Below are 16,107 nucleotides of genomic sequence, written 5' to 3'. Positions count from 1 at the left end.
AAAAAATAGGATATTGCGAAGAAGACTAAAGAGCCTGCTAGTCAGAGGAGGCCGCTTGGCCGGTGCCAGTTTGTTGACTCCTAAAAGTGGACGCATCCGTGTATTCTCCTGAGGTTGCAGCTTTCCTGTTTCCTTGTTATGCTTTCCATTTTCTAGGATCTTAAAATGTTGGTGTGGTAAAACTTTTCCTACCCAGCATTATCAGGGATACAACACAAAACAGCAGCCATCCTATACATCCGAAGATCACCATTTTAGATGAGAATATTTTTAAAGTGTTCTTTGCTTTCTGAAAGAGTAATCTGACCAGTTTAGCTATTTCTTAGATCCTTACATGTATTATCTCCTTCAGTCCTGAGAAGAACCTGTGGGGAAGGTCCTGTTATCCTCATTTTACTGATGAGGAAACAAGGCTAGAGAAGGCCCAGGCACATACAAGTTAGTAAGTGATGGAGCTAGGATTCCGCTAACTAGAGCCGAGTTTTTAACTGGACTCGGATGTAATCTCTGCCACTTGGATCTGGTTGCTGCTTATCCGAATGAGTGAGTGAGGGAGGGAGGCAGGGAGAGCAGGAAGTGGGAGGACTTCTCTGAGGCCCAGAACTTTGCTTATTGCTCTTGTGTTTTAACCCTGGGAGTCCATTCTTTTTCAGGGCAACAAATACTGGATGGGGCAAAAGTAGGTTTTCAGTTGTTCATATGGAAAATAATACAATAATTAATAAAATAATCCAAGAATAAATTCTGTTTTGCATACTCACAACTGACAAAGCACATCTGACACCAAAATTAGAGGGTTTTTTCCTCATGAGACCAGTTGCGACATCAAGTGTATGTCCTACAATTTAATCCTGACACCAGCTACGTGAGTTAGCACTGGACGCTGCCGTTTAGAGGCTCAGCCCCACAGGCTGCCCCCACTTCTGACTTCACTCACAAGTGTGGGGACCCCAGGTGATCCATGTTTCTGTCCCACTTGGTGACAAAGTTGCGGGTTCCCAGAACTCCCCTTCTTCAAGTTTGATAATTTGCTAAAATGGTCCACAAAATTCAGAGAAAGACCATGATCACTGGTTTATTATAAAGGAACAACCGACTAGAAATGATGCACAGGGCAAGGAATTGGCAGGGGGCACGGCGCCCTCTCCCAGTGCACCACCTCCCAGAACCTCAAGGTGCTCACCTCCCCGAGGCCCTCCAAGCTCTGTTGTGGAGGGGTCTTATGGAGTTTTCATTATGCAGCCATGGCTGATGAAGGCATTGACCACTGGTGATTGAACTTAACTCCACCTTCTCTTCCCTTCCCAGATGTTGGGGGTTGGGACTGAAAGTCCCAAACTTCTGACCAAGGCTTGGCCTATTTTTGTAATCTGTAAAATGGAGAATATGATGCTTTCTTTGTACAAGTATTGTAAGCAGTTATAGCCCTGACCGGTTTGGCTCAGTGGATAGAGTGTTGGCCTGCAGACTGAAGGGTCCCGGGTTTGATTTCAGTTGGGGGCATGTACCTTGGTTGCGGGCACATGCCCAGTAAGAAGGTGTGCAGGAGACAGCTGATCGATGTTTCTCTCTCATCGATGTTTCTAGCTTTCTATCCCTCTCCTTTCCTCTCTGTAAAAATCCAATCCTATCTAATTATAGACAAAGATTGAAATTGACCGTACCTTCGCTACGCCTCCTATTGGCTAATCAGCGAGATATGCAAATTAACCACCAACAAAGATGGCAGTTAATTTGCATACGTAGGCGTGAAGCGGTGAAGCGAAGACTGAAGGCGGCTCCGGCCAGAGCAGCGAGGGCTGTGAAGGCGGCTCCGGCCGGAGCAGCACCGGCACCCAGGACCCAGGCCTATTGCACGAATTTTTTCGTGCAACAGTCCTCTAGTAAAATATATTTTTAAAAAAAAACTGCTATAAAAAGAACCTAGCATAGTTGGTGTCAGTAAATGCTAAATTAGAAATTACTTTCTACTGAAAAAGTAGCCTTTTTACAAGTAAAGAGCTTATTTTCATTGCACTGGTTTCTTATCTCCTGTGTCTGTTTTTAGTATCACAATCTTCCAAAACAGCACCAGACTGCTGTTGTCACACCACTGTGGCTAAGAAGAGAGAAGAATGAACTGTGTTTCATTATATGTCTTATGGTTCCCAAATCTCCCCTTTCTTCTTACAGCCAACAGAAACGCCCTGTTGGATTTCGGTGGGAAAAATAGCATGTGGAGTAACAGGCTGCTCGGACTCAGCTTGTAGTCAGTGTGGTTGTATCCAGTGGGCGGTCAGCAGGGGTGACAGAAGGCAGGGGTGTTTTTAGTGAGGTGGTGTGAAGGGGTGACGAAGTGTCCAGGGAGAATCCCACCCTCACCTAAGCGGTGTGGGCTGGCTCTAATGACAGATATTTCCTTCTAATCATCTGGTCGACTATAGCTTTGTTTGTTTCTGTTTTTCTTTGAAACCAGAAAGCCCTTTGCTGTTTCCCTATTATCCTCGAAAGTCATTGCATTTTGTGAAAAGGCGGATGGAGAACATTATTGATCAATGTTTGCAAAAGCCAGCAGTAAGTTCGAAATGCATGCCTTTGTGTAGGAGCAATAACATCTATAGTGTGTGGCTCATTTATGTTAATGATCATAGTTATTAAGGTGAACCATAGAAAATGCGTTTGACTAACAAAGCTGGCAGGTTTATATGGTTCCCCCTAATATTTCCTCTTAGAGTTTCTTACACACATTAAAGACAAAAAGATGAAAGCGTTGGCATCTTTAGTATTTGGTATAAACGTTCTTAGTTACGGAGCTGTTGTGTCTCTTGTTTACTACCGAAGGGTGGGTGATTAATGCTGTGAGACTACAGGGGTGGTTCTCAGGGGCCTACGTGCTTATCTCCAAGCTGCTTTCCAGCTCAGAATTGTCTCTCTCTTTCCCTTACTGTCATGACTGTCATTAAAGTTTCTTGTGTAAAAGGTTTGAAGATATAGATGATTGTTTTACTAGACTTAACCAATGCTTGTCATTCACTTTCTGTACAGTGTTTTTCTGCTCTAATGATATTTTAAATTTTATTTTATTTAGGATGTAATTGGAAAATCAATGAATCAAGCAATCTGTATCCCATTATATAAAGATACTAGAAGGTAATTCTATTTGCCTTTTGGGTGGTATAATTCAGCAGCCAATTTAAAATTTTATTAATTTTTTCCCTTTTGTTTTAGTGAGGACTCTACACGTAGATTGTTCAAATTCCCTTTTCTGTAAGTGTGTGTTTCTTCCCTATCATGTGAACAATACAGTTTTGTTCTGTGCATTGAAAACAGCATAGCATGTTTGACATTAATTTTTTTTCCCTTAGGTGGAATAATAAGACTTCAAATCTACATTATCTTCTTTTTACTATTTTAGAAGATTCAATTTATAAAATGTGCATCTTAAGGAGACATACTGATATTTCCCAGTAAGTGTTCATCTGAAGTTTGAATCAGAAGAGATAAGATTTTATTCTTAATCATAAAACATACAGCTCCTCTTCCCTACATTCCAGGTTTTGCTTAACCTGCCTTATGACGTGTCCGTGAGCTGTTCTCAGTCTTACTTTTCATGTCACTAGGTAGACGATGGTGCCAGATGAGGAGGCTATATGATCCCTTCTGATTCCAGAGTATCCGATTTTATATTGGTGTCTAGCAGTTACATGGAGGATGGTTTTTAGGCTCAGGAAAAATCAAGAGCAGAACACTCGGGATTACAGCTCATGAACCTGTAGGAGTTTAGAACTGTACTTTGGGTTCCTTATAGGAAGGCCTTTACCTGAGGTTAAGGATGCCTTTCATTCAACAAGAGGCCTCACCCACAGACACTACTTTTGAGAACCCACAGGGATAGTTCTGAAAGGTAGATCAGACTCAGGATGCCATTAGTATCTGAAATGGGTTTAAACCTGAATTTCCAGGACATATTGTGAGACCACGGTGTGAAATCATTTGGTTGTTCCAGATGTCCTTAATTGTGTAAGGTGTCCAGCTACTTTGGTGACCATAAGGTTGTAAACCAAGTTGTAATGTTGATGTTGGGTTTACCTCTCTAGGTGTTTAAGTTAGTTACTGGTGTTTTAGAGTGAGCATAATGGGATTTGGGTCTGGGATTTGGGGTTTAGGTAGATACACTAACACTGATAATCATGTTCTTTCAAGCGTTTAGATTATTGGCTATCCGGGTTGTTCCACAAAGTCTCTCTTTCCCCTCTTCTTTCTTCAAGATCTGTAAGCAATGGACTAATTGCTATTAAATTTGGGAGCTTCACATATGCCACAACTGAGAAAGTGAGGAGAAGGTAAATCTTGAATTCTGTTTGGATGGTATATAAATATGTATGTATATGTTTTGTCCTGTGAATTACAGGAATATAGTTAGACTCAGTTAAGTGATGTATACCTACAAGGCCTTCCTTGCTTGCAGCACAAGGGAGGGATTGCCACACACTGTATACTTGCAGAGAGGGTTCCCTGGAACCTTACCACGCTGCAGCGGGAATTTATGTAGCGGTGTCCTATATTTAGTACCTCTCGGCTAGTTCCCTGTCTGTTAGTAAGAAAGTAATGTGGTGCAGGGGCACCTGGCTGAGGTTCTTGTTATGACCAACATTATTCTTCGTGCGGTGGGATTTTCTTAGGGTGCAAAAGGACAACAGCACCTAAGTCATCCCTGCGGCCTTGCGGAGGACAGAATTGACACTACGCAGAGGCCGGTCTTTTTCTCGCTCCTCACATAAAAGCATCTTACGATAACGCCTTTGAGGTTATTGTGTCTTCACATGTAAATCCTGTTTTTACTTTCCGTGCGGCTAACTCAAAATACATATAAGGAATCATTCATGGAATTTCCACAGGCTTAAGGCCTGACCATTGAAACTGTGAACCAACCTTATAGATTTTTATTTTTTCACGATTACCTATTTTTAGGGCTTAGTTATTTTTGTGAATAATCCGAATATAAGTAAGTGTGTTTTTAGTGCAAACTAATGATATATTTCAAGTGTTATTGTATAGAATGTCGCTTGACTTTTTTTATCGTCAGGTTTTTTTTTGCTTGGTACGAGTATGTTATGCATCCAATATTGTCTCTGTAGTTATGATCATCTTTCAGGTAACAAAACGCATTTCACTTCTAGCACCTACAGTTGTCTAGATGCACAGTTTTATGATGATGAAACTGTGACGGTGGTTCTGAAGGACACTGTAGGGCGCGAAGGAAGAGACAGACTCTTGGTCCAGTTGCCATTGTCTTCAGTGTATGACTGTGAAGACTCTGCAGAATTTCAGTTCACTGGGAATTACTCTACAAGGTAACTAACTCATCAGTGAGTTCCTCTTTCTGATATCACGGTTACAATGTTTTTAATGTATGTCATATGTTCCAGTTCTTTATGTATGCTAGATAACAGTTAACCAGGGATAATCATACAGTCAGTCATATTTTTTATTTTAAAAATACTGGCTTTAACAGCTCTCCTGTTCCTTTGCTTTACTAGTACATCAGTAGGTATGTGCCGGAACAAGGTTGGGTGTTATTTGGGGTGGAGAATGGGACTTCTCTAAGTTCTTTCTTTCTTTCTTTTAAAATATGTTTTATTGATTTTCTACAGAGAGGAAGGGAGAGGGATAGAGAGTTAGAAACATCGATGAGAGAGAAACATCGATCAGCCGCCTCCTGCACGCCCCCCACTGGGGATGTGCCCGCAACTAAGGTACATGCCCTTGACCGGAATCGAACCCGGGACCCTTGAGTCCGCAGGCTGACGCTCTATCCACTGAGCCAAACCGGTTCTGGCACTGTGAGTTCTTTCTTAAGGAGCAGCATTAATCCCACTTTATAGTAGAATTAGTTACCCTAGATTGCCTTCAGTGTTTCCCTTCCTGACGTAGGGCCTCAGTAGCCACATGGAGAGGACATGGCCATTTCCAAGAGATGGCTTTGGCTGGCTGAGATTTAAGAAAGCAGATCCTTTCTCTAATTTAAAAATGTGTTTATTTATTTTCCTCGAAAGAGAATAAAAAACCTTACCTAGAAGATATTTTGCTTATTTGTAATTATAGTATTTTTGTAGAATATAGCACACAGTGTTTTTATACAAAGTCTGGTAAAATTATCTTGGAGATGGGAATATCGATAGAAACCGAGCCCATGGTTGACCCTGACACCCCCCCCCCCCCCCCAGTAAACCAGGAGGTGATCCCCTTTTCACTCCTGGGTCTGTTTTTCCTGCTCTCTAGGCTAGATGAACAGTGTGGTGCTATCCCTACACGTACCATGCATTTCGAGAAGCATTGGAGATTACTGGAAAGCATGAAAGCACAGTATGTTGCTGGGAATGGTTTTCGAAAGGTGTCCTGTGTGGTAAGTGTTTGCAGATTGCTTACTAAGAGTTACAGGAGGAAGCGACTGGATCCATATGGTCCTTTCAGGACAAACTTTTTGTGATAAATTGCTTCTGTTGATGATGAGCTTGTTAGTCACCTTAGCTATTTAGTTCTCTTGTTCTGAGAAAGCTTACTAAGTAATCAGTAACAAGTCTAGATTTTAATTATGAAATTGTTACTATTGCATGTGGAGATTCTTTTGTGCAAAATGAAAGCTTCAGTTTAGTGATTTTGTTGAACATTGATGGGAAAATAATCCTATATAATAAAACCCTAATATGCAAATCAACCAAACGGTGGAATGACCGGTCTCTATGATGTTCACTGACCACCTGGGGGCAGACGCTCAATGCTGGAACTGGCCCCTGGTGGTCAGTGCGCTCCCACAGGGGGAGCACCGCTCAGCCAGAAGCCAGGCTCATGGCTGGCAAGTGCAGCGGCGGTGGTGGGAGCCTCTCCCACCTCCATGGCAACACTAAAGACACCTCCGGGGATGTCGACTGCCAGCTTAGGCCCGCTCCCCTTGGGGGGTCCCGGACTGCGAGAGGATGCAGGCCAGGCTGAGGGACGTTCCCTCCCACCCCCCTCCAGTGCATGAATGTGATGCACCGGGCCTCTAGTTTTCCTATAAAACCATTCTTTGAACTCCTGATTTCTAATTCCTTATGCATAAGTAGCTAAGCCATACATTTTAAAATTCTGTACTTGGCCTTTTTTTTCTTCAGTTAAGCTCAAATCTCCGTCATGTGAGAGTGTTTGAAATGGATATCGATGATGAATGGGAACTGGATGAGTCTTCAGACGACGACGAGGAGGCCAGCAATAAGCCTGTAAAAATCAAGGAAGAAGTGTTGTCCGAGTCAGAGGCAGAGAGCCAACCAGCTGGTGCTGCTGCTTCAGCGCCGGAGATAGTCATCAAAGTGGAGAAACTGGACCCAGAGCTGGACTCCTAGTCTCGGTGCCATTTTTTCGTATGTTCTCATCGTGTCAGAAAGGACACAGGGGACGGGCTCAGACGTCTTGAACCACTTTTAATTCTCTTTGTGTAACAAAGAAATAAACAGCAATTTTTATCCTCATTCCGCTTCATCTTCTCTTAGTGGTATAGTCATTGTGATAGACTTTCTTTTTGCTGAAATTCCTTTATATTACTGTGTGCTGAACTAGTGCTTAAAGAAAACAAATTGTGAAGAAAAAGGTAGGTATCGGAAATCATTCCTATATCTGGAAAAAATTACAATTAAGTAGTCATTCACTGGAAGTTTTTTCTTTTTAATTTAAATTCTTTATTGTTTAAAGTATTACATATGGCTCCTTTCCCCCCCCACTGACTTCTCCCTGGCCACTACCACTCCCCAGAACATGCCCTCACCCCCGTTGTCTGTGTTCATTGGTTAGGCTTATATGCATGCATACAAATCCTTTGGTTGATCTCTCCCCCATCCTCCCATCCTCCCCTGCCTTCCCTCTGAGGTTTGATGGTCTGTTCCATGGTTCTGTGTCTCTGCATCTATTTTTACTCATCAGTTTATGTTGTTCATTATATTCCACAAATGAGTGAGATCATGTGATATTTATCTTTCTCTGACTGGCTTATTTCACGTAGCATAATGCTCTCCAGATCCATCCATGCTGTTGCAAATGGTAAGAATTCCTTCTTTTTTACAGCAGCGTAGTATTCCATTGTGTAGATGTACCACAGTTTTCTAATCCACTCATCTGAAGGGCACTTAGGCTGTTTCCAAATCTTAATTATTTAAATTGTGCTGCTATGAACATAGGGGTGCATATATCCTTTCTAATTGGTGTTTCTGTTTTCTTGGGGGTATATTCCTGGGTTACTGGGTCAAATGGGAATTCCATTTTTAATTTTTTAAAAAAATATATATTTTATTGATTTTTTTACAGAGAGGAAGGGAGAGGGATAGAAAGTTAGAAACATTGATGAGAGAGAAACATGTATCAGCTGCCTCCTGCACCCCCCCGCACTGGGTATGTGCCCGCAACCAAGGTACATACATGCCCTTGATCGGAATCGAACCTGGGACCTTTCAGTCCGCAAGCTGATGCTCTTTCCACTGAGCCAAACCAGTTAGGGCCATTTTTAATTTTTTGAGGAAACTCCATACTGTTCTCCACAGTTGCTGCACTAGTCTGCATTCCCACCAGCAGTGCAGGAGGGTTCCTTTTTCTCCGCATCCTCGCCAGCACTTGTCGTTTGTTGATTTGTTGATGATAGCCATTCTGACAGGTGTGAGATGGAACCTCACTATCATTTTGATTTGCATTTCTTGGATGATTAGTGACTTTGAGCATGTTTTCATATGTCTCTTGGCCTTCTGTATGTCCATTTTCAAAAAGTGTCTACTTAGGTCCTTTACCCATTTTTTTGATTGGATTGTTTATCTTCCTTTTGTTAAGTTGTATGAGTTCCCTATAAATTTTGGAGATTAAACCCTTATCGAATATAACATTGGCAAATACGTTCTCCCATGCAGTGGGCTTGCTTGTTGTTGGTTTCTTTTGCTGTGTAGAAGCTTTTTATTTTATTATTTTTATTTTTTAAATATATATTTTATTGCTTTCAGAGAGGAAGGGAGAGGGAGAGAGAGAGAGAAACATCAATGGGATCGAACCTTTGACTGGAATCGAACCTGGGAGCTTTCGGTCTGCAGGCTGACACTCTATCCATTGAGCCAAACTGGCTATGGCAAAGCTTTTTATTTTGATGTAGTCCCATTTGTTTATTTTCTCCTTAGTTTCTATTGTCCTAGGAGCTATATTGGTAAAGATATTGCAATGACAAATGTCTGATATTTTGCTGCCTATGTATTCTTCTAAGATTTTTTATGGTTTCCCATCTTACATTTAAGACCTTTATCCATTTTGAGTTTATTTTTGTGTATGGTGTAAGTTGGTGGTCTAGTTTCATTTTTTTGCATGTATCTGTACAATTTTCCCAACACCATTTATTGAAGAGACTGTCTAGACTCCATTATATGCTCTTGCCTCCTTAGTCAAATACTAATTGAGCATAATGGCTTGGGTCGATTTCCCCACATAACATTTAAATAACTTAGATGGGTTTGGGAGACAAGTAACTATAGCTTGTTCTTAGAATGAATTCCAACTTTACAGTAATCAACCAGTTCTTTATTAGACAGTAATCTGTCCCATGTGGCTCCAGCATTAAATTTACAAAGGTTTTTTGATATGTGCGTGGTTGCTGTTTGCAGTTCTAGCACAGGGGTAAATAAAATGCAAGACTCCAGGTCTGCCCTTATCCTGAACCAGGGATCAGAAATAGTTCTATTAATGTACCTGGCTTATACCTCACTTTCCCTGAACATTGAGTTAAATTAATAATGTGAATCATTCCCAACTATTGGAGGATCATTTTTTCACTAATGTTTTTAATATATATAATATATCCAGTATTTAGGAACTGGATTTGTATTTATGTCAAAGTGAAAAAGTTTAAATTGATTTCTGATTCTCTTTTTTTAAGGATTTTTTTTTTTTGGTTAATTTTCTCCCAAGAATATTTTTTTCCCCACTGATTTTTAGAGTGGAAGGGAAGGAGCAAGGGGTGGGGGAAAGAGAGAGAGAAACAGCAATGTGAAAAGGACACAGGGATTGGTTGCCTCCCGCACATGCTGGGGCCTGGGATGAACCTGCAACCTAGGTATGTGCCCTTGACTGGGAATCGAACTTGTGACCCTTGGGTGTGCAGGCCGACGCTCTGACCACTGAGAAACACCAGCCAGGGCTCTTTTTAAGTTTTAATACATACAGAGCAAATTATCTTGTTTATCATTGTATATATATCATTGTATATATATATATATATATATATGATATAGATTTTATACAATTAGAAACCTTGCTGTTAATACTTAGAACCAATTTGCTCATTAGAGACTATATTTAGCAGCAGTTGTTGGGTTTGCATTTTGAGTTTAGTGAACAAAAAGTGAAGAGAGGATGCGGAGGACCCTGGCAGTGGGTCTTCCCCTGGTACTCACAGTGTGTGCACCCCGGTCCCTGACCTCCATACAGTGGGGGTCATGAAGTCCCTGTCTCGGGGTTTGAGGGCCAAGTGGAGGAGTGTTTGTAGAGCATTGAGGTTGGTATAGATGAGACACCTGGTGAAGAGTAGCATTTGCTACACTGTTCTGTGCTGCTCTTCTCCAGGATAAATTGTGTTCTTTTTATAGAAATTTGCATAACATTTTATTTTTGTGCCAGATGTAATAAAGACTATGACAATAATAGTCTTTCTAATTCTCTGGCTTCCTAGTTTTTTTTTGTTGTTGTTTTTTTCTTGATTTTCTTCCAAAATAAAAATTTTATACTCAGCAAAATGCTAAAACATTCTGTCTTTAGTCAGAGCATTTGAATATAAATAGTTTCTAGTCATAAGCTATTATGGTGAAGCCTTGAGTTTATAATACCACTCTGGGTATATATATATATATATATATATATATATATATATATATATATATATATATATATATATATCTCAGGTCATCTAAACAGGTTCCCAGTAGACAGTCTGGCCCCAGAGAGCAGTCCTGCTGAGTACCTCGCAGGAGCCGGGCACCATTCCAAGCACATCCCACCGTTAACGCATTTAGGCCTCACCACAGTCCTATAAGGTAAGTGCTATTATTAGCACCCTCCCCATTTCACAGGTGACGAAACTGAGGCACAGGGCAATTTTCTAACTTGCACACGGGCAGCAAGGGCAGGACAGATGGGTAACCAGGCAGCCTGGTACAAGACCCTTGTGTTTAACCACTACGTGCACTGCCTTTTGGGGGCGTGCGTCATTCCACTGCCCTGCCCTCCCTCCTTGCCTGTGGCCGTGCTCCCCAGCGATCCTCCTGCAGTGATGTGACCACCATAATGTCGGGGGGGGGGGGGGGCACCAACAGTAGCAGGTGATGCGCTTCATTCTTTACAGAGTTCCGTCACTCACAGTCGCCCTCAGCAGCCACACTTTCTGCACGCGTGGGAGTGGCATGTGGAGCAGCTGGGCCCTGCACCCCTACATTTGACCCTCCGGGGTCAGCGTGGTTTTGTCCAGGACAGCACCGCCCACAGCCGGTGGCACGTGCCATCGCCTCCTGGGGAGGCCGGTGTGGCCCGGGCACCTGAGGACGGCACTGAGCTCCCAGGAAGGTCCCGGGGGGAGCTGCCCGCCGTGTTGGGGCTGAGGGTGTTCTGCGTCGCAATTCATTACGAGGATTTGATCGCTTATTTAAGGTCTGAAGCCTTCCAGTGAGTAAACGCCTTTCCCACCCAGCGATGTTCATAAAAATAATGAAACTCAACACTCTCTGCTTCTCTGTATTTCGTAATAACCAGACAATTCCCCCCTTCCGAGTCCGCGGCAGTGAGGATGGAAAAGCTCCCAGTGCCGCATCTCACTAACGGTGTGATGTTGAGTAAGGCCCTTTCCCTCTTGGCCACTCAACCTGCTCACCTATAAAACGGCTATATCCATCCCACAAGGATAGGATTCAATCAGGTAATTTAGGCAAAAGCACACCGTGAACCTTCTGTTGCTGGACAGATGTAAGTTATTATTGATATTAACGTTTGGACTTGATGGATTTGGTCATGCAAATCTATGAGAGGGCAGCCTGACAAAGGGTAGGACTCGGAGGCCAGAGGCCAGGGACAATGGAGGAAGCAGGTAAGAGTGACGGAAAGTAGACTCTGGAAAGCCAAGGACCACATTCCGATTCCTGGCTGGCTTGCTGCAAAAGCAGGAGGCGGAGTCTCTAAGCCGGGGAAGTGGCCAGTGCAGAAATCCATCCGACCACTGGAGGGCGGCCTAGGTTTGCTTGGGTATCAGGTTGGTCTCTGTGGTGTTTGGGTAAGCCCCCATCGTGGCTGCAGCTTTAATTTCATACTAGTTGCTCTAAAAGAAACACGAGGCCTGTATTACTTCTCTTGCCTTTCTTTTTGTTTTTGTTTTGATTTTTAGAGAGAGTGAACGGGAGGGAGAGGGAGAGGGAGAGAGAGAGAAACATCCATCTCAGAGAGACACACATCCACTGGTTGCCTCCCTCACGGGTTCGCCCGGGCACTGAGGTGTGGGCAGGGGTGGGGGCGGAGGACAGGCCCCCCAAGGAGGGCTGGGTCATAGGGCCTTGGAAAGTCCTGTGGGTTTTATCCTAAATGAGGTGGGACACCCCTGGAGGACTTGAAGCAGAGGAAGAATGCTAGGGTGATTTAAAAAGAGAAATTACAGGAGGATGCTTTTCTGTCTTCCCCATCTTAACTTCCCCGCCCCTGGCCACGTTTTCAAAGCCAACCCGCCCAGCACGGGCAGCGTGAGAGCCCAGAGGAACACTTGCGTCGGTGGCGTATTTGCTGAAGCCGGGCTTCTGCGGCCTTTTCTAACCTGGCTGTGGACTTGGGCTCCGGCACTGCTTTCCCCACGTTGTCAGCTGCCTCTAGCTGCTGGGCGGCCTCACCAAGGAGCAGTGTGTGCCCCCAGCGCCAGGGCCCGTGGCTGCGAATCCCGAGTCTGGGCCATGCCCAGCTGTGAACCCGGTGACCACCCAGCCTCTCTGCCCCTGTCTTCAAAGCCGTCATTTCCAGAAGCTATAACATGTGCCCCCCAGGCTTTCGGTGGAAATCCTAAAGGCTCTGCAAACGGAGAGCTGGTTGTTGTTTACTTTGGTAACTAATTTGGTATCAAAATGTGACCCGATTTGGTAGCAAAACCTCACCTGAACCGAGGCTACTAATAGCTCCTTGTTTCGCCCATGGAGCTGTTCTGCTGCAGAAACATGGCTATAGTTGTGTCTTGCTGTGTTGGCATGTTCGACTGCTGTGTGCTGTCCCAGGTCCTCTGGGGTGTCACAGACCACGCCACGTGCACTGCGCAGACGTCCTTAAGCCAGAGACTTCTGGATTTCGACAGACAACTGGGCCAGGGTTTGGGTTGAAGGTCGTGGGTCTGCATTTGTCCTACGACAGCAGCCATCGGGCGTAGTGCCTCGGCGTCAGATGGTCTGGCTTCGGCTACCACATACAGGCCTGTGGTCCTGGCAAACCTGGAACCTCCTGGTTTCTTCCTCTGAAACAGCAGCCCCGACTGTGCTCTCAGCTCTGTGACAGGTCTGCTTCTGGTTGTCTCATTGCCTGCGTCTCCCTTCATCTCCCCGCGTCCCCCTCCTTGGAGCCACTCTCCCCCCGCGTTTCCAGGCCTGGCTCCCACCCTGCGCTCAGATGCTCACTGTGCCCCGAGGTCGCCTCCCCAGAGAGGCCTCCCGGTCCCCTGGATGAGGCATCGATCTCCCCCTGTTCTAGCCACACCTTCTCCCGTTCTCCCACTTTACATTTCTGCCTAGAATGTGCCTCCCACTGCAGTGATCGGATGCGACTGTTTGTTTACCTGTGAATCGCCTGGCTGCCCCACTAGAATGTAAGCTCTGCAAGGTGGGGCTTCTCTAGCCTGTGGACACCGCCCTCCCGGCCAGCTCACAGAGCAGCCCCTCAGTGTGGGTGCGAGGCCGGGGTGGCACCCTTCGCAGAGGCGCCCTCATGGAGCTCAGCGATGAGGGGCTGTGAGACCAGGACAGACTCGCCCCTTCCAGCAGGCCCAGGGCTGTCCACTCTTCCCTGAGGCCACAGGGTGCTCTCATACTGTCAGCCAGGCCTGGAGGAGCCCCAGGAAACTGCCTGCCTGTGGGGTGGGGTCCTGATGTAGGAAAGTGACAGGCGATTTGGCTTCTCTTGTCAGGACCCATGGCCAACCTGAGTATAGTTCCTTAAACACCTTCATAGTGTGGATTTTGGAAGTAACTCAAGCGGCATTGCTCTCTGCTCCTATCATGAAATTCTTGAAGCCCTGCAATTGCTTTTTGCTTTTGGCAAAGGCAGCAGCAGCCCCCAAAGACACCCCCTACCTCCCCCCCCACCCCCCCGCCCCGTGTAGATAAGCTGAGGGCTGTGGGGCAATCGGCCTCTGGGCGGGACTTACCAGGAAAGCCTTGCTTCTGTCCTCAGGCTTCCTGGTACCTGGGAGTGAAGTGTTCCAGGTGCGGATGGGACCGTGCTGTTTTCCTTCCTCCGTCTGTGGGGCTTGAAGCCTCTCCAGCCATTACGCAGAAACACGTGGCGTGTTCTTAGGGCACCTGAGTGCCGGATGCTTCTGAAAACATACTGAAGTGAACGCTGGACTCCCTCCGAGATCGCAGGGCGGTGGGTGAGAAGCCAGTGCCTGCCCCCCCGACCCCCGCCCCCCCCCCCAGAGCCCAGGCAGGGTTCAGAGCAGGTTGGACATGCACATGAAGTTAGTTAATTAAGGGGTGACTCGAACTATTGAGTCCCAGGGCCCCAGAATGAAATTCATGAAATATTAGAGAAGTGAGCATGGATGCACGATTCTAGAAAGCGAATGGCATAGCAAGTCCCCGTAGGACTCCCCCTCCCTCCCTCTCCCCTTCTTTCCTTCCCTCCTTCCCTCCCTCTCCCCTTCTTTCCTCCCCTCCTTCCCTCCCTCTCCCCTTCTTTCCTTCCCTCCTTCCCTCCCTCTCTTCACACATCCTCATGTATCCTCCTCCCCCCTGTTTCTCTTTCTCTTCTTCTGCGTAGCCAGGGAGCCACCCAGACCCAGGGATAGAGGGTGAGCAGCGCTTCAGCCTTCAGGCCCCCACAGCCCAGCAGGCAGCAGGGTCAGTGACAGGCCGTCAGCAGAGATGGCTGCCTGCTGGGCTGGACGGAGGGGAGGGGCCGTGCACAGGGAGGCTCTGTGTGAGGGAGAACGCGTCTCTTCAGGGCTCACGGGTCTCACTGGGTTGCTGACTCCCTGTGGTGCCCAGGCAGGAAGATCTCAGGAGGAAATCATCTCAGAGCAGCGAGCCCAGGTCCTCGGGCTGTGCAGTCTGGGCCCCTGACAATCTGTCCGTGGCCTCTGCTCCCCTGGAAGGAAGTAACCATGTGGCCCCAGCCTCTGGCCTCCAGGGAGGCGGCTGGGGAGGAGGAAGAGATGGTGAGGAGGTCAGGAGAGTGTCCCCCTCTCCAGGACCCACAACCAGTCTTCTCCTCCCAGAGGAGGGGTCAGGCCCGGTCCCCAGAGCGGACAGTGAGGAGAGAGGGCACAGGACCTACGGCCTAACCTGTCCGGACGCTCTGGGTTTGGCTCAGTGTGGCCTCTGGGCAAGGTGGGTGCCCAAACTTTGCAAACTTTGGTTCGAATTTGTGTGATTCAATAGGTGACTCGGTTTCTAGGTGGACAATGTTTTAGAAAGATCCAAGTTATCGGATTTCATAGAAGAAAGATGGGTGTTTTCCAAAGAAGCTGTGTCAGGTGGAGAGGGAGAGGGAGAGAGGGAGCCGCGGGAGGAAGTGGCTCCCCCTAGTGGACGCAGTGGGAACAGCGTTAAACTGGAGCAGTTACTGGGAAGGGGGTGAGATGAGAGGTGCCGAAACGTAGAGGGAGGTGGCGAAGGCTGGCTTTCTTCTCCTCTTGGGAACCCCATCTACGCCCCTCCGTGGCTTCCTTGACCACTGGCCCCTGTGCCCTGTGCATCAGACCACAAGTGCTTTATCAACAGGAATCCACTTAATCTATTCTCCCAACACCCTGGGGAAATTTTCCATCTTGATGCATGGCAAATTTTATGTGTATTTTACCACAATTAAAAAAAACATAGCTGCAACATGTGGCCACTT

At 45.9% G+C, this 16,107-nt stretch overlaps 1 protein-coding gene across 2 annotated transcripts in view; it reads left to right on the top strand.

The window, feature by feature from the left end:
- The window catches only part of ANAPC4 (anaphase promoting complex subunit 4), a 32,424-nt gene extending 24,937 nt beyond the window's left edge, over positions 1-7,487 (top strand). For both annotated transcript variants that reach the window (XM_081097942.1, XM_081097943.1), the window contains 8 exons: positions 2,456-2,553; positions 3,068-3,129; positions 3,208-3,246; positions 3,345-3,446; positions 4,248-4,322; positions 5,160-5,333; positions 6,262-6,385; positions 7,134-7,487. In XM_081097942.1, coding sequence (XP_080954068.1) covers positions 2,456-2,553; positions 3,068-3,129; positions 3,208-3,246; positions 3,345-3,446; positions 4,248-4,322; positions 5,160-5,333; positions 6,262-6,385; positions 7,134-7,361 — 902 coding nt within the window. In that variant the 3' untranslated portion in view covers positions 7,362-7,487. The remainder of the gene's footprint in view (positions 1-2,455; positions 2,554-3,067; positions 3,130-3,207; positions 3,247-3,344; positions 3,447-4,247; positions 4,323-5,159; positions 5,334-6,261; positions 6,386-7,133) is intronic.
- Positions 7,488-16,107: the final 8,620 nt, after the last annotated feature.

Source organism: Myotis nattereri, assembly GCF_964212035.1.
Source record: "Myotis nattereri genome assembly, chromosome: 1".
Taxonomy (NCBI): Eukaryota; Metazoa; Chordata; class Mammalia; order Chiroptera; family Vespertilionidae; genus Myotis; species Myotis nattereri.
This window is presented reverse-complemented; position numbering and strand designations above follow the sequence as displayed.